Genomic DNA, 19,134 nt, shown 5'->3' on the forward strand with positions numbered 1-19,134 from the left:
CCTCTGCCTCCTCAATTTGAATCTATAGATCAGTGTGATTATAATTGATACCTTAACATTATTGAGTCTTTAAATCCATTAGCTCAGTACATCTCTTCATTAGTTTAGGTCTTATCTATTTTCTATTAGCAATATTTTAGTTTTCAATGTACATGCCTTTCTATAAATTTATTCCTAAGAATTTTAAATGCTTCATGTTAGAAATGATATTCTAAAGATTAAATTTCTGATTGTTCATTGCTCCTTTAAAAATATTTTTGATTTTTATATATTCACTCAGATAAACTGACTAGTAAATTCTAGCATATTTTTTAAAGATTCTGAAGAATTTTGTAGAAGATCAAGTCATTTTTCATAAACAAATTTTACTTTTTTCTTTTCTATTTGGATGACTATTATGGATTTTCTTGTCTTATTAAGAAGCAATGCTTACTTCAGTAATTTTTACTACATCATTAACAATGTTTCTAACATAGATTTAGTATTTTTTGCTAATGTATTGGTAGCCTAATGGGCAGCTACAGAAAAATAACAACAAGAACAGATTCTAAAGCATATGTTCATGAATTTTCACAGACTGAGAGGACTGCAGGGCCATGTCATTTGGAGGATATCAAGCTATTTGTTACCTGGTAATCTGGATGAAAGTAAGAGGAAATGACCAATGAAAACTTTGTGATTAAAACACATATTCAAAAGCCATGATTTGATTAAACGATGAAGAAAAAACTAGAATTATTTGGGGACACAGGTCATTGATGATTCTCTCCATTAAAGTTCAGTGGATGGTGGCGATGGTTCCTTTAGACTCGATCCACTTTTATTTAATCATTTTTCTTTTGTTTCTAAGACTTGATAATTTCATGGTCCTATCTTCAAGTTCTCCATTTCTTTCTTCTGTCTACTCCAATGTGCCTCTAAATCCCTCTAATAAAATATTTAGTGCTCATTTCAGTTATTTCATTTTTTGCTTCAGAATTTTTTTGTTTTATTTACAGGTTGTCTACCTCTTTACTGATAGTCTCATTTTGTTTGTTCATTGTGGGTAACACCCCTCCAAGGGCACCGAGGAAGGAGAACTGTCCAGACCCCAGGCACAATTAGTGTCTGAAGAATATCTTAGTTTATAGTGTTATTACTCAGCTATTTCCTTTATATAATCCTTCATATATAATCATATATTAGTTTATAGAATTAGTGCCTGAAGTATAACTTACTACTTACATATATGTAGCTTATATAATCATACTTAATACTTATATCTAGCATACTTAGTTCTAAATAATCTTTCTATATAATCATATAGGTATTGTAGTCAGAGCTGTACTGACACTGCTGATTTATAGAATCCTTCTATATAACCATATAGTAGTTTGTAGCAGGAGGAATGCCGAGAGCAGTCACAGAACAGAAGCAGTACATGGGAAAACAGCCAGACCAGGACAAGAACCAAAGACCCAGACGGTGGCATCCCTGCCTGAAAGGTCATATGCTATATGGCAGGCTTGGAGCAAGAGCCTCTCCTCCTGATAAAGGAGTTGTAGTACTTTGCCTCCAGTTCCTGTGGAAAGTAGGCCTCAGGCCTGAGATCCTGGAAATAATCGAGGGAGAAGAACCCCTCTGGTGTGACCAGTCACTGTGGCTGTACACCCTGTCAGTCTTTTCTCACTTCTGTGCTAGCTCAAATCATCCTCCCATAAATATTTTAAGAGAAAAGTACAAGTCTATCAGCTCCCACTGCATTGGATTACAGTATTCTTCTATCAGAAATCCTTTGAAGTTTCCAGCCCCCAGATAAGAAGTGGTGTTCATGACACCTGTTGCACACAGCCCACCTAATGGGGGTGGACTCCTTTTCTGTATACGACCCTCTACTACTGCGCATGGCACGGCCCCCTATTGCGCGTGGCCACCTCTTTGCCCACGTGACATAATGGGGTGGCCCCCTCGCTTGTGACTCACGTGATTATGTATGCCCTATTACTAAGCCTATAGATGATGACCTCACTCACGACCCTGCCCCCTGCTTGTACCTAATAAATACAGATCCTCCTGGGCATTTAGGGCTCTCGTTGATCTCCGTTCACAGGTTGTGTGGCCTGCCGAGTCTAGATGCTCTTCACCAGTTCTTCAGTGTCCTGTCTCTTTACTTCACAGATCCTGCATCTCAGCACAGCATAAGCGACACCCCATGACCCTGTGGGGTCCTACAGCCCTACCATTCATCATTGTTGAGAGTTTCTCCATCTCTTCCTTTAATTCTTTCAGCTTCTTTAACAAAGTTAGTTCAAAGTCTTTATCTAGTAGATTTGCTATCTGATCTTTTTTAGGTATGATTTCTGAGACTTTTTTTATGGGCTATACTTTTCTGTTAATGTATGCCTTGTGATTATTTTTACTGTTGTTGAAAATTGGACATTCTAAACTAATAATGTAGTAATTCTGGAAATAAGATTAACCTCTCACCCAGTAAGGGTAAGTATTTTGTTTTTGTTTTTGTGCTGATTGCTGCAGGCTAACTCTGTGCAAAGATTGTCTTGAGATATAATCTTAAGTTCTTCTCAGGGTGTTTCTGAGTTTGCACCTTTCCCTAGGCATGTGCAGTCACTTTCTAACTTTCACTTTGAACGTCTTAGTTTTTAATGTCTGGTTGCCAAAAAGGGAAAAAAATACAGGTGAAGATGGGGAGGGTGCTGGCTGTTTCATACCTTGGAAGTCACTTCAGATGGAGAGGGATGGCCTTGCCATAGGGGGATCAAAAATAGCAACCAGAAAACAGGGCACAAATCCCTGATGTTTGGGGGAAAGTGTGCTTTTTGCCAACATTGGCTCCCATCAGCTCAGTGCAAGCTGCCCTTGGAACATGGGCACAGTTGCCTGCTATGGAGACTAGGGGTGGAAAACTGTAGTGGATCTGTTGATACTACTGCAATAAAAGCTAAAATTGACTGAAATTAATCACAATTTACCATCCAAGCCTTCTCCTGGAAGTTCCAAGCCTGAAATATATTCCAGAGTTCCAAAATACTTATATCATGTAGATTTTGCCATTGCAACTCTTTTTTTTAATTGCATTTTAGGTTTTGGGGTACACGTGAAGAACATGCAAGATTGTTGCATAGGTACACATATGGCAGTGTGATTTGCTGCCTTCCTCCCCTTCACCTATATGTGGCATTTCTCCCCATGCTATCTCTCCCCAACTCCCCACCCCTCACTGTCCCTCTCCTATTTCTCCCCAACAGACCCCAGTGTGTGATGCTCCCCTCCCTGTGTCCATGTGTTCTCATTGTTCAACACCCACCTATGAGTGAGAACATGTGGTGTTTGATTTTCTGTTCTTGTGTCAGTTTGCTGAGAATGATGGTTTCCAGGTTCATCCATGTCCCTACAAAGGACATGAACTCATCGTTTTTGATGACTGCCTAATATTCCATGGTGTATATGTGCCACATCTTCCCTGTCCAGTCTATCATCGATGGGCATTTGGGCTGGCTCCAGGTCTTTGCTGTTGTAAATAGTGCTGCAATGAACATTTGTGTGCATGTGTCCTTATCGTAGAACGATTTATAATCCTTTGGATATATGCCCAGTAATGGGATTGCTGGGTCAAATGGAATTTCTATTTCTAGGTCCTTGAGGAATCGCCACACTGTCTTTCACAATGGTTGAACTAATTTACACTCCCACCAACAGTGTAAAAGTGTTCCTATTTCTCCACATCCTCTCCAGCATCTGTTGTCTCCAGATTTTTTAATGATCGCCATTCTAACTGGCGTGAGGTGGTATCTCAGTGTAGTTTTGATTTGCATTTCCCTAATGACCAGTGATGATGAGCATTTTTTCATATGTTCGTTGGCCTCATGTATGTCTTCTTTTGTAAAGTGTCTGTTCATATCCTTCGCCTACTTTTGAATGGGCTTGTTTTTTTCTTATAAATCTGTTTTAGTTCTTTGTAAATTCTGGGTATCAGCCCTTTGTCAGATGGGTAGACTGCAAAAATTTTTTCCCATTCTGTTGGTTGCTGATTCACTCTAATGATGGTTTCTTTTGCCATTGCAACTCTTATCTAGATGAGGAGACTGAATTCTGGTGTTTTCTAATCCACCTTCTTCCCAGAATCCTCTATAAGACTCTTCAGAGGGCTCTATCATCTGAAAGAACAACAAGAATTCCTAATTGGGAAATATGTGAGATTCAGATGTATATTTGTTGGGAATTAAAACAGTAGACTGATCTCAAGAGGGTCCTCAATGCGACTAACAACCGCCTAAAGGAGAAAAGTCAGATCCTGCATGCTTAGGCACTGCCATAGTATAAATTGGTAGAAAGTTAATTTCAGCTTTAAACTTACAAGGAAACTTCAAGTAAAGATAGGTAAGCTGTGACTCTATTCATTTGTTAAAACCTGGGAAATTATTCAACAAAAGATGTAAATTTTACTATATATACATATTGTATAAAATTATATATATATGTAATTTTTTATTTTTAGACAGAGTCTCACTCTGTTGCCCAGGCTGGAGTGCAGTGGTGTGATCGCAGCTCATTGCAACCTCCGCCTCCCAGGTTCAAGCGATTCTCCTGCCTCAGCCCCCGAGTAGCTGGGACTACAGACACATGCCACCATGCCCAGCTAGATTTTGTATTTTTAGTAGAGATGGGGTTTCACCTTGTTGGGCAGGATGGTCTTGATCTCTAGACCTTGTGCTCTGCCCTCCCTGTCTCCCAAAGTGCTGGGATTACAGGCATGAGCCACTGCACCCAGCCTATACATATATTTTTAAAAAGTCAACCACATTAGTAACAGAAATCAAGGTTGAATGACGAGTATGAAAAATTAATGTGATGAATATATGACATAATTCTTTTGAAAATGGCAAATACTCTGTCCAACCATTTGGTGACTACTGAGCGTGAGGCTGAAGACAAAAGAGTTGTACATAGGTACTACACTTTAGGTGGTAGATTGTTTTCTCACAGGGATTCTGATTAGTGGTTTTCAAACTACTTTACATGAATTACTAGGGTTAAACAAATAAGTAAAAATCTCTTTGGATAATAAAACCCAGATATCTCAGAGTTGGGAAAAGAAGTTTCAAATACTCAACATGGTAAGGTGAGAATAATCCTTACTGTGCTGGATTAGAATTTTTTTTTAAATCTATGTATTCTCATTTTTTAGCATTTATTATTTATTCAGCTAAATTGGCATTAATCAATGCCCAATAAAAAGCAGGAGGACTTCTTGAGGAAATAATTGATTCCAGGTATGGAGCCTGGAAGTACCAGAATACCCTAGAATATCTGTGGTGCCAGAAGATAGGGAAGGGCTCAGAAACAAAAAGTGTAGGTGCACATCAAAAACACACAGGAGGCAATCTGAAAGAGCTTTCAAAAACCATATGGACATTTATTCTATTATTTGGGTTATAGTCAAATACTATCACTAGCAACAAAAGTGATAGTATTTGATTATAACCCATGAATAAATATCCATGAATTCATATTGATATAAGTAAATGAGTGGGTGGATAATTATAAATTAGAGAGGGGACCAACACTTTCAGAAATATTTCAAATAATAAATATAGAAATAATGAGGAAAATGGAATATTACCAAAAAATAATTGCAATAGGCAAGGTCCACAGGTAAATCATAAATTGAGTGAGAAAAATTTTGAAGGGAATGAGGATGACTGCATATCTCCAATGTATCTCCCTTCAAAAGATTTTTTAATTACTGTGATGCTTTAATATATGTCAAAAAAGTCTTGGATACACCATTCTCTATGTGGTGGAACTTAATTTTCCTACCTTTGAATGTGGGCTGATATTAGTGAGATGTTTTTGACACATACAATATGGAAGGGGAAAAATAATAATTTTACATAGGAGAAACTTCCCAGACACCAACTTAACCAAGTAATTAATTTAATATCAGCAGTAATAAGATAATGATATTATATATTTCCTATACTATTTGATTAAATGAGCACATACTCTATTGTACTCATCCCTTAAATCTATAATGTAATCATGAGAAAATTCCACACATTCAAATTCATGAACATCCTACAAAGTAACTGACCAATATTCTTTAGAAACATCCAGGTTATGAAAGTCATGAAAGACTGAACACATGTTACACATTAGAGGAGAAAAAAGAGATGTGACAACAAAGTGTAATATGGGATTCTGGATTGAATCTTGGATCAGAAAAAGGACATCAGTGAAAAAGTTAAGGAAATCATAGTGAACTCTGAAGTTTAGCAAACATTAATCCATCAGTTTTAATTTCTTAGTTTTGATAATTGTTTCATGGCTATGTAAGTTGTTAACATTAGGAGAAGCTGAGTGAAGGGAAGAGAACTCCCTGTACTGTCTTTGCAACTCTCTATAGATCTAGCAGTTTAGAAATACAAGTTAAAAATGAAGAGGCTTCAAAAATTCTTAACATTACTGATTAAAATTTTTTAAATATATATTGCATTGATTAAAATCTTTCATTAAATGGTATTTTATTTCAAAAGACCTATATCTCTCATGTAACTGGCAGATAGTTCTGTCTCCTACCCCTTAAGATTCTGACAAAGACACTTTCCTTCACCAAACTTTAGTCAGGTTCCTCTGAACTCTCTTTTTGACCAGGTCCTGCCTTTGGGCCCATTCTTAGGTCTGCCAAGTCCAGTTGTTACTAAGTCAGGTTTATGAGCTGATAGCTGATTACCCTTGATAACTGATCAAATTCCTCATCCCACACACTCAATATATAATTACCATGGCTTGACTTTAGAAAGAATTATGTTTAGCTTAGCATGACATAGCTTAGCTAGACATAATTTGATGTAAACCTTTGATGTTTCCTTTTAGTAATTTTGTATCCACTGACCTGCTCATTCTGCTTGTTGGGTATAAATCCCAGGCTGTATTTGCTGTTTTCTGAGCCAAGCACCTACCTATTGATCCCTCTCCCTTATTGATATGGTTTGGATCAGCATCCCCATCCAAATCTCATGTAGAATTGTAATCCCCAATATTGAAGATGGGGCATGGTGGAAGGTGATTGGATCATGGGGTGGTTTCTCATGGTTTAACACCATCTCCCTTAGTGGTATCGTAGGTACTTAATAAATGCTCACTGAATCAGTGAATAGGTTTGAACCTACTTGGTTTCTTCAAAGCCTGACCAAATATTTAAATGCTTACTCAGAAATATAGGAAAAAAAATCTGAAAGTATTTTAGAGAATCTTAAACCTTAAACCTGTCTTAATCACCATGACATCAAAGAAAAAGAATATGCTCCATAAACACATTAGAAAGGCTTATCAGAGCTTAAAAAAACAAAAACTCTTATTTCTTAGTGAATGAAAACTTAAAAAAAAAAAAAAAAAAGAGTGAGTTATTGTGAGATCTGGTTGTTTAAACTTGTTCAGCATCTCCCCTGCTTCTCTCCTCCTGCTCTGGTAATGTAGGACATGCCTGCTTTCCCTTAGCCTTCTGCCATGGTTGTAAGTTTACGGAGGCATCATCAGCCATGCTTCCTGTACAGCCTGCATTATCATAAGCCAATTAAACCTCTTTTCTTTATAAACTACCCAGTCTTAAGTTTTCCTGTATAGTAGTGCAAGAGCTAATGTATCTATTGTGATAGATCTGACACCTGTTGCAGTACTTCCAAATATTCTTAACTGTTATACCAAGTGTCAGCATAATTTTTTCTTTACCAGTTCCTTTAATTAAGGCAGCACAATCAACTCAGCAGCACACTCTGCTAGTCTATAACATAAAAGGGATCAACCAGCTGTCGAGTAAGGTGGCTTAAGGTCTTTTATCATCTCAGTCCTCCTCCTCCAATGCCCAGGAATCTCCTCATTTCTCCAGAAGTGTTTCCATTTCCACACCTTTAATAATCCCTTTATTTAACCCTTCTAGATATGCTCTCCCTGAGCTCTAAGCCATAGCTCATTGGTCTAGTTCTGATTTAGTTCATGTCTTTAGCCTGACAATGACTTATTCTTTCTTAAATTTGTGCCACATAGGTGGAAATCTGAAGTATTGTGATATTTGATTAAAATAATAGTACTATGTAGATTTTTAAATGGATATATATGGGATATATGAAAGTATTTACTGTGGTAAACAGTGTTTTACAAATACATTCGTGTGTATGATGGTGTATCCTCAAGAAGACAAAACTAGAATATAATATGTAAGTAAAGAGGGGCCAATTTCATTGTAATGTTGGCATGAGCAAATGGGGAGTTACAGTGAAGAAGACAAATGGAAACTGAAGAAAGAGACCCTGTCATTACATAGACAGGATTCTACTAGGAAAACATTGATTGGTCTAGAAATCAGTTCTGGTTCTTATGGCCAGAAATATTCTCAGAGAGCATGTAAGAGCTAATGCTTCAGAGTTGAATTTTCTGACTCCAAACTGTAGCTCTACAACTTAATAGCTCCCTGTGCTTTCATTTTTTCTTTTGTAAATGGGACAACAGTAAAACCTGGTGCTGTATGCTTTGGTCAGTGATATCTCCAGTGAATAAATGGGGCTAGGGACATGGTAGCTGTTCAGTAAATATGAAAAATGAGAATATTCTCTATTAGTTCAAGGAGCATTAGTTATGCAATAAAAACAGTGTCTGACTGGAAATCCTTTCTACAATTTAGATATTTTGTTTCTGTTTTTTTTTTTGAGACTAAGATTATTCAACACATAAATAATTAGGTCAAGAATTAAAGAAAACATCTTGACAATATCTAGGTGAATATCTAGCAGCTAGTGAAGTTAAAAATGCCTCACATGCAACAAAATTAAAAGTTAAGTATAATACAAATAAATGATAAAAATATTTTAAAATATTTTAAAATTTTAAGTCTTTATTGGTTTCAAATAATTTTTAAGTATTCACTACTTAGAGATATAATGTTTATAAACATTAGATAATGTTTATAATTTTTTAATTTGCTTATGTAATTTCATACAATTTATATCAGTAAATTACATTGAAGTCCATAAGCAAATTTAGTTATAACGTTGTTGAATTTGAATAGATTTGAAATTTAACTTTTAGCTTAAAATTTTCACTTGGTTATTTTTAACACTTTATTGAATAAAAATATTAAATGTTGTACTTTCTGAGTATAGATATATACATATAGTACACAAATAGATTCATATTATATCTGTGTTATTAAATTTTCATGGTGGGTTCAATTAAGAAAAAAAATCTAAAAAGTCCATGGGAACAAGATGGGAGAGACAATATTGAAAAACAAAACAGTTGAGAAACACTGCTCTAAACTCATGTAAAGAGCAAAAATGAAAAAAAAAACAGAAGTGGAAAGTGGCCCAGAGGCAACTGAAAATGGAAAATGGCATGTTCCCTATTTAAGGCATTTGGACAAAGCAAGACCTTCAGAGAACATAGAGCCCAAGGTTCAGATTCATCCGTCTCAGCAAGCCCAGAAGCATCTGCAATATCTACGATGGCCTTGCCCTTTCCTTCACTGATGGCCCTGGTGGTGCTCAGCTGCAAGTTAAGCTGCTATGTGACCTGTGATCTGCCTCAGACCCACAGCCTGGATAACAGGAGGACCATGATGCTCCTGGCACAAATGATGAGAATCTTTCCTTTTTCCTGTTGGAAGGACAGACATGACTTTGGATTTCCCCAGGAGGAGTTTGATGGGAACCAGTTTCAGAAGGCACCAGCCATCTTTGTCCTCCATGAGATGATCCAGCAGACCTTCAACCTCTTTACCACAGAAGACTCATCTGCTGCTTGGGATAAGGACCTCCTAGACGAATTCTGCACTGAACTCTACCAGCAGCTAAATGACTTGGAAGCCTGTGTGATGGAGGAGAAGAGGGTGGGAGAAACTCCCCTGATGAATGTGGACTCCATCTTGGCTGTGAAGAAATACTTCCGAAGAATCACTCTCTATCTGACAGAGAAGAAATACAGCCCTTGTGCCTGGGAGGTTGTCAGAGTAGAAATCATGAGATCCTTCTCTTTATCAACAAACTTACAAGAAAGATTAAGGAGGAAGGATTAACACCTGGTCCAACATGAAAACAACTCTAATTGACTCATACACCACCTCACACTTTCATGAATTCTGCCATTTCAAAGACTCTCACTTCTGCTATAACTATGACCATGCTGATAAACTGATTTATCTATTTAAATATCTATTTAACTATTTATAAGATTTAAATTATTTTTGTTCATATAATGTCATGTGCACCTTTACACTGTGGTTAGTGTAATGAAACATGTTCCTTATATTTACTCAATTCATTATTTGTATTGCTCATTAAACTTTTACTATAGGAATTTCTTGTATGTGTTGATTCTTTAATATGAAATTCCTGCCTTACTGTGCAACCTGATTAGAGAATAAAGGGTATAATTTATTTATTCATCATTATTATATACAAGATGTAAGTACAAATGACTTTTCACTAAACTAGATTGTATGTTGTATTCAAGATATAAAGATGAACATAATAATCCACTTCCTATTCTCTTGCATATTTGATTTTTGTATAAAATAAAACTAAAAATACTAATCATACTTAATAACAGTTATCCTAAATACTATAAAGAGAAAAAGAAACAACCAATGATTTCTTTCAGCAGCAGATAGTCTGAGACATGTGAGGAAATAAAAATAAACACAGATATCCTCTATAAGTTGACTGGTAAACATCTAGTAGAAAAGTCTATTGCCAGTTGGATACATGAGTTTGCAACTTACAAGGAATGCAATTGCTGGGGGTTCATATGTGGCAAGCAAAATCTCAGAAATGGAAGTGCTCAAGCATAGAGAGAGTGTAGAGAAAAAAGAACTTAAGCATGATTCTGAGGACCTTCCACCTTTAAATGAAGGGAAGAGAAGAACCACAAAGGAAACAGAGGTGGGGTCCTTTACATTAGATGGACAAAAAGAAAGAATGCTGATTAATATGGTTTGGATCTGTGTCCCTGCCCAAATCTCATGTGGAATTGCAATCCCCAATGTTGGAGGTAGGGCCTGGTGGGAGGTGATAAGGTCATAGCTGTTTCTCATGGTTTAACACCATCCCCCTTGGTGCTGTCATGGGGATCCTGAGCTCTCATGAGATCTAGTTGTTTAAAAGTGTGTGGCACCTCCCCCTACCATTCCTTTTGCTCTGGCTTTGCTTTCCACCAAGAGTAAAAGCTCCCTGAAGCCTCCCCAGAAGCAGATGCTGCCATGCTTCTCGTACAGCCTGCAGAAGTATTTGGCAATTAAACCTCTTTTCTTATACATTACCCAGTCTCAGGTATTTCTTTGTAGCAGTGCAAGAATGGACTGATAATGTGATAAAAGTGTATTTAAGAAGATAAATGTGCTGGGAAGAAGAATCAGTGGATTTACTAAAGGTAGGGATTAAAATTGCCCAATAATTAGGAAATAAACAGCATTGGTGATCTTAGTGAGAGAACTGGTTTTGTGGAAATGATAAGTAGAAGTCAAACTGAAGTAGGAGCCAAATAAGAGAAGTTAGTGACTCTGAAGTGAAGATGGAAGTAGAATGGAATTAGAAAAGAATGTGGATTACTGTTTTTGTACAAAGTTTTTTCTTTTTTGCAGTATATTTTTTCTGGATAGATTTCATATAACTGATGTACTGGCAAACCATGTTAATAGGTTTAGTATATTTATTTTAAATTATAACATTTAATTACAATAATAATTTATCATTTTTAAATAAAATACTACTTTGAATATCAGTAAGCTGCCATAATTCTCTAGGTGAGAATAGATAACTAATTAAATTCTTCATCACAATATTTAATTAATACTGATAATATAATGATTACTGGACCTACTGGCTTTATTAATTAAGTTACTTAACTTGCATAATTGTCACACTGGTTTACTACAATTTTACTGCAACTTTTAACACATTTCATTTTCTGACAGAGCTGGTTATGGTAAGAAACCTTTTATATTCATTCTTAGTAACATTTCCTGATGTTATGAATTTTACAATCTTATGTCAATCCAGATTAACTAAATTATCATTGACATAAAGAATGACAAACTTCCTTCACAGATTAGTAGTGAAAATTGGATCAGAGATTCTCTGCCTAAATACTTAAGGAAAAAATTGGTTAAAACCAGCTGAAAATACAGCATAACACAAGTAAAAAAAAGATTTAACTATTATAACTGAAATCCAGAATACAAAACTGACAAAATCACCCATAATTTGCATTATATTACAAAGAATATGACATTGTAATTTCATTCGGCTTGCATGTATGTGTGGTATTAAGAAACTCATTTAATCTCTTTGAGCCTCAGTTTTCTCATAAATAAAATGAATTCAAAAAATGTATATAGTTGTGATAGTAAACATGCAGTTTAAAACACCTACCACAGTATCTTCCACCATGTTGCCCGGCCAACATGGTGAAACCCTGTCTCTATTCAAAATACAAATATTAGCTGGGTGTGATGATGGGCACCCGTAATTCCAGCTACTTGGGAAGCCGAAGCAGGAAAATTGCTCGAACCCAGGAGGTTGAAGTTGCTGAAAGCTGAGATTGCGCCTAACTCAAGGAGTTAAAAGATGATAAGTATTTTCTTCCCTTTCTTCATACAGCTGTATATGAGAATAGTATTCATCTTTCTATAAAATTTTTACAATCTGTGGTGTCATACCTTTCAGGAACTGACCTCCAAAGGAAGCACTCTAAAAGAAACCATAAAAAACAAAAACAAAAACAGATTCTGTCATCAACTGTAGAGAGCTTGAAAAATGTCACTTCTCAATTCAAAGTGTCCTATTTATATTCAGTCAGGAAATGGTGGCTTGTATAAATATCTGAGACAGGAGAATAACCATGTTCATTGAGGTGCAGAAAACATGTAGTGTTTCTTGACTGATTATGGCACCTGACACATTCTCTCCCTAGCTTTACTCCCTTCACTTTCCTGCCCATTCACACAGAGCTGTTTTCTGTTCTGTTGTGGTTTCACCTTGATGCTTTCCCTTAAAATCAGAATGCCACAAGTGCTAAACAGAAGTGAAATAAAATTTCTAGGTTTTGCAGAAGCATCTGCAAGAGAGGCTTTCCTGAATTTCTTTCTTTTTTTTTTTTTATTGAATTTTAGGTTTTGGGGTACATGTGAAAAACATGCAAGACTGCTGCATAGGTGCATATGTGGCAGTGTGATTTGCTGCCTTCCTCCCCTTCACCTATATGTGGCATTTCTCCCCATGCTATCTCTCCCCAACTCCCCACCCCCCGCTGTCCCCCCTCACTCCCCACCAACAGACCCCAGTGTATAGTGCTCCCCTCCCTGTGTCCATGTGTTCCCATTGTTCAACACCCGTCTATGAGTGAGAACATGCAATGTTTGATTTTGTGTTCTTGTGTCAGTTTGCTGAGAATGATGGTTTCCAGGTTCATCCATGTCCCTACAAAGGACGTGAACTCATCGTTTTTGATGGCTGCATAATATTCCAAGGTGTATATGTGTCACATTTTCCCTGTCCAGTCTATCATCGATGGGCATTTGGGTTGGTTCCAGGTCTTTGCTATTGTAAACTGTGCTGCAGTGAACATTAGTGTGCATGTGTTCTTATAGCAAAACGATTTATAATCCTTTGGATATATACCCAGTAATGGGATTGCTGGGTCAAATGGAATTTCTATTTCTAGGTCCTTGAGGAATCGCCACACTGTCTTTCACAATGGTTGAACTAATTTACACTCCCACCAACAGTGTAAAAGTGTTCCTATTTCTCCACATCCTCTCCAGCATCTGTTGTCTCCAGATTTTTTAATGATTGCCGTTCTAACTGGCGTGAGATGGTATCTCAATGTAGTTTTGATTTGCATTTCTCTAATGACCAATGATGATGAGCATTTTTTCATATGCTTGTTGGCCTCATGTATGTCTTCTTTTGTAAAGTATCTGTTCATATCCTTTGCCCACTTTTGAATGGGCTTGTTTTTTTTCTTGTATATCTGTTTTAGTTCGTTCTAAATTCTGGATATCAGCCCTTTGTCAGATGGGTAGGCTGCAAAAATTTTTTCCCATTCTGTTGGTTGCCGATTCACTCTATTGACTGTTTCTTTCACCATGCACAAACTGTGGAGTTTGATTAGGTCCCATTTGTCTATTTTGGCTTTTGTTGCCAATGCTTTTGGTGTTTTGGTCATGAAGTCCTTGGCTACACCTATGTCCTGAATGGTTTTGTCTAGGTTTTCTTCTAGGGTTTTTATGGTGTTAGGTCTTATGTTGAAGTGTTTAATCCATCTGGAGTTAATTTTAGTGTAAGGTGTCAGGAAGGGGTCCAGTTTCTCTTTTCTGCATATGGCTAGCCAGTTTTCCCAACACCACTTATTAAACAGGGAATCCTTTCCCCATTGCTTGTTTTTATCAGGTTTGTCAAAGATCGGATGGTTGTAGATATGTTGTGTTGCCTCCGACGCCTCTGTTCTGTTCCATTGGTGTATATCTCCGTTTTGGTACCAGTACCATGCTGTTTTGATTACTGTAGGCTTGTAGTATAGTTTGATGTCCAGTAGTGTGATGCCTCCCGCTTTGTTCTTTTTGCTTAGAATTGACTTGGCTATGCGGGCTCTCTTTTGGTTCCATATGAAGTTTAAGGTGGTTTTTTCCAGTTCTGTGAAGAAGGTCATTGGTAGCGTGATGGGGATAGCGTTGAATCTGTAAATTACTTTGGGTAGTATGGCCATTTTCATGATGTTGATTCTTCCTAACCATGAACATGGAATGTTTCTCCATCTGTTTGTGTCCTCTCTTATTTCATTGAGCAGTAGTTTGTAGTTCTCCTTGAAGAGGTCCTTTATGTTCCTTGTTAATTGTATTCCTAGGTATTTTATTCTCTTTGTAGCAATTGTGAATGGCAGTTCGTTCTTGATTTGGCTCTCTTTAAGTCTATTATTGGTCTATAGGAATGCTTGTGATTTTTGCACATTGATTTTGTATCCTGAGACTTTGCTGAAGTTGCTTATCAGTTTCAGGAGATTTTGGGCTGAGATGATGGGGTCTTCTAGATATACAATCATGTCGTCTGCAAATAGAGACAATTTGACTTCCTCCTTTCCTAATTGAATACCCTTTATTTCTTTTTCTTGCCTGATTGCTCTGGCTAGAACTTCCAGTACTATATTGAATAGGAGTGGTGAGAGAGGGCATCCTTGTCTAGTGCCAAATTTCAAAGGGAATGCTTCCAGATTTTGCCCATTCAGTAAGATATTGGCTGTTGGTTTGTCATAAATAGCTTTTATTATTTTGAGATATGTTCCGTCGATACCTAGTTTATTGAGAGTTTTTAGCATAAAGGGCTGTTGAATTTTGTCGAAGGCCTTCTCTGCATCAATGGAGATAATCATGTGGTTTTTGCCTTTGGTTCTGTTTATGTGGGTTTATGTGGTGAATTACATTTATAGACTTGCGTATATTGAACCAGCCTTGCATCCCTGGGATGAATCCTACTTGATCATGGTGGATAAGCTTTTTGATGTGCTGTTGTAATCGGCTTGCCAGTATTTTATTGAAGATTTTTGCATCTACGTTCATCATGGATATTGGCCTGTAGTTTTCTTTTCTTGTTGAGTCTCTGCCGGGTTTTGGTATCAGGATGATGATGGTCTCTTAAAATGATTTGGGAAGGAGTCCCTCTTTTTGGATTACTTGGAATAGTTTCAGAAGTAATGCTACCAGTTCCTCTTTGTATGTCTGGTAGAATTCGGCTTTGAACCCATGTGGACTTGTGCTTTTTTTGGGTGGTAGGCTCTTAATTGCTGTCTCAACTTCAGTCCTTGTTATTGGTCTATTCAGGGTTTCGACTTCTTCCTGGTTTAGGCTTGGGAGGAGGCAACTGTCCAGGAATTTATACATTTCTTCCAGGTTTTCTAGTTTATGTGCATAGAGTTGTTTGTAATAATCTCTGATGATGGTTTGAATTTCTGTGGCATCTGTGGTGATATCCCCTTTATCATTTTTTATTGCATCTATTTGGTTATTCTCTTTTTTCTTTTTTATTAATCTGGCTAGTGGTCTATTTTGTTGATCTTTTCAAAAAACCAGCTCCTGGATTTATTGATTTTTTGAAAGGTTTTTCGTGTCTCTATCTCCTTCAATTCTGCTTTGATCTTAGTTATTTCTTGTCTTCTGCTAGGTTTTGAGTTTTTTTGATCTTGCTCCTCTAGCTTTTTCAATTTTGACGATAGGGTGTCAATTTTAGATATCTCCTTTCTTCTCATGTGAGCACTTATTGCTATATATTTTCCTCTAGAGACTGCTTTAAATGTGTCTCAGAGATTCTGGTATGTGGTGTCTTTGTTCTCGTTGGTTTCAAAGAACATCTTTATTTCTGCTTTCATTTCAGGGTTTATCCAGTCAACATTCAGGAGAAAGTTGTTCATTTTCTACGAAGCTGTGCAGTTCTGAGTTGGTTTCTGAATTCTGAGTTCTAACTTGATTGCACTGTGGTCTGAGACACTGTTTGTTATGGTTTCCATTCTTTTGCATTTGCTGAGGAGTGATTTACTTCCAATTATGTGGTCAATTTTAGAGTAGGTGTGATGTGGTGCTGAGAAGAATGTATATTCTGTGGATTTGGGCTGGAGAGTTCTGTAAATGTCTATGAGGTTTGCTTGGTCCAGGTCTGAGTTCAAGTCCTGGATATCCTTGTTAATTTTCTGTCTCGTTGATCTGTCTAATATTGACAATGGTGTGTTGAATTCACCCACTATTATTGTGTGGGAGTCTAAGTCTCTTTGCAAGTCATTAAGAACTTGTCTTATTTATCTGGGTGCTCCTGTATTAGGTGCATATATATTTAGGATCGTTAGCTCTACTTGTTGCATTGATCCTTTTACCATTATGTAATGTCCTTCTTTGTCTCTTTTAATCTTTGTTGGTTTAAAGTCTATTTTATCAGAGATGAGAATTGCAACTCCTGCTTTTTTTTGCTCTCCATTTGCTTGGTAAATCTTCCTCCATCCCTTTATTTTGAGCCTTTGTGTATCCTTGCAGGTGAGATGAGTTTCCTGGATACAGCACATTGATGGGTTTTGGCTTTTTATCCAATTTGCCAGTCTGTGTCTTTTGATTGGGGCATTTAGTCCATTTACGTTTAGGGCTAATATTGTTATGTGTGAATTTGATCCTGTCATTTTGATTCTAGCCAGCTGTTTTTCCCATTGGTTGCTGCAGATTCTTCATCGTGTTGATGCTCTTTACCATTTCGTGTGTTTTTGGAGTGGCTGGTACTGGTTGTTCTTTTCTATGTGTAGTGCCTCTTTCAGGAGTTCTTGTAAAGCAGGTCTGGTGGTGATGGAATCTCTGAGTACTTGCTTGTTCACAAAGGATTTTATTTTCCTTCACTTATGAAGCTTAGTTTGGCTGGATATGAAATTCTGGGTTGAAAGTTCTTTTCTTTAAGGATGTTGAATATCGGCCCCACTCTCTTCTGGCTTGTAGGGTTTCTGCTGAGAGATCTGCTGTGAGTCTGATGGGCTTCCCTTTGTGGGTAACCCGACCTTTCTCTCTGGCTGCCCTTAGTATTTTCTCCTTCATTTCAACCCTGTTGAATCTGACGATTATGTGCCTTGGGGTTGCTCTTCTAGAGGAATATCTTTGTGGTGTTCTCTGTATTTCCTAGACTTGAATATTGGCCTGCCTTGCTAGGTTGGGGAAGTTTTCCTGGATAATATCCTGAAGAGTATTTTCCAGCTTGGATGCATTCTCTTCGTCACATTCAGGTACACCTATCAAACATAGATTAGGTCTTTTCACATAGTCCCGTATTTCTTGTTGACTTTGTTCATTCCTTTTTACCCTGTTTTCTCTAATCTTGCCTTCTCGTTTGATTTCATTGAGTTGATCTTCTTCTGCTTGGTCAATTTGGCTGTTGAAACTTGTGCATGCTTCATGAAGTTCTCGTGTTGTGTTTTTCAGCTCCATCAATTCACTCATATTCCTCTCTAAGTTGTCCATTCTCGTTAGCATTTCGTCAAGTCTTTTTTCAAGGTTCTTAGTTTCTTTGCATTGGGTTAGAACATGTTCTTTTAGCTCACGGAAGTTTCTTATTATCCACTTTCTAAAGGCTGATTCTGTCATTTCATCACACTCATTCTCCATCCAGTCTTGTTCCCTTGCTGGTGAGGAGTTGTGATCCCTTGTAGGAGGAGAGGTGTTCTGGTTTCGGGTGTTTTCATCCTTTTTGTGCTGATTCCTTCCCATCTTTGTGGATTTATCCACCTGTCGACTTTGTAGTTGCTGACTTTCTGATTTTGCTAAGTTTAAGTCTGCAGCAGCAGAACTCATAAACCCCCTTTTTTTCCCCCAGGTGTTCTGTCCCAGGTAGTTAGGGCTTTATGAGTTTCTGCTGTGCTGCTGCCATTTTCCCTGCCCACAAGGAGGCAGCCTAGTCACTCTCAGCCTGCAGAGGCTTCGCTGAGCTTCCGTGGGCTCCACCTAGCTGCCATGTGAACTTCCCTGCAGTCCTGTTTATATGGGTGTAGTTAGAACTGCTTCCGCTATGTTGGCCCGCCTCTGTGGTGATGGACTCTCTCTGTAATGGCGGGTTGCCTTGGTGATGGCAGGTTGCCTCGGGCACTGCAGGCTACCTGTGTAATGGCAGACGCCCCTCGTCCACAGAGCTGGACTGTCCCGGGTTCAGTTGTGCTTGCCGTGAAAGTCTCAACCCAGAGCGTTTCCAATTGCTGTTTTTTTGTTTTTGTTTTAGTGGGGGTGGGACTAGCCGGGCCTGGTCACCTGGCTCCCTGCCTCAGAGCCTTTTGTTTTTTAGTTGAACCATTGGCTCTCTACCAGGTGACCTGGTCGCCTGTTGAATAGGCGCTGGGATCTGTGTGATTTCCCGTGCGGTGCCCACTGCGCTGGCTGAAACTGTGGCTCTGGGATTCGTGGTGCTTTTTTGCCTGGGAATCTCCTGGCCTGGCTCCCTGGTTCAGCTCCCCTTGCTGGCTAAGAGGGGACACCGTCTCATTTACTCTGCACTGGGAGCCGCTGTGCCAGCTGAAACCGTGGCTCTGAGATTCGTGGTGCTTTTTTGCCTGGGAATCTCCTGGCCTGGCTCCCGTTTC

At 37.9% G+C, this 19,134-nt stretch overlaps 1 protein-coding gene and 1 pseudogene across 1 annotated transcript; one reads left to right on the top strand and one right to left on the bottom strand.

Moving 5' to 3' along the window:
* The window catches only part of LOC105715585 (interferon omega-1-like), a 49,342-nt pseudogene that overhangs the window by 12,507 nt on the left and 17,701 nt on the right, over positions 1–19,134 (bottom strand).
* LOC105715584 (interferon alpha-1/13) lies at positions 9,428–10,305 on the top strand. The gene has a single exon (XM_012450006.2). The coding sequence runs from the start codon at positions 9,497–9,499 to the stop codon at positions 10,064–10,066; it is 570 nt and encodes a 189-aa protein (XP_012305429.1). The 5' UTR covers positions 9,428–9,496; the 3' UTR covers positions 10,067–10,305.

The sequence above is a fragment of the Aotus nancymaae genome, unplaced genomic scaffold, assembly GCF_030222135.1.
Source record: "Aotus nancymaae isolate 86718 unplaced genomic scaffold, 86718_ANA_hifiasm-v0.15.2.pri h1tg000003l, whole genome shotgun sequence".
NCBI lineage: Eukaryota > Metazoa > Chordata > Mammalia > Primates > Aotidae > Aotus > Aotus nancymaae.

Bases quoted from the DNA above. Each gene is read 5' to 3' on its own strand.
- LOC105715584 (XM_012450006.2), top strand. From the start codon at position 9,497: ATGGCCTTGCCCTTTCCTTCACTGATGGCCCTGGTGGTGCTCAGCTGC.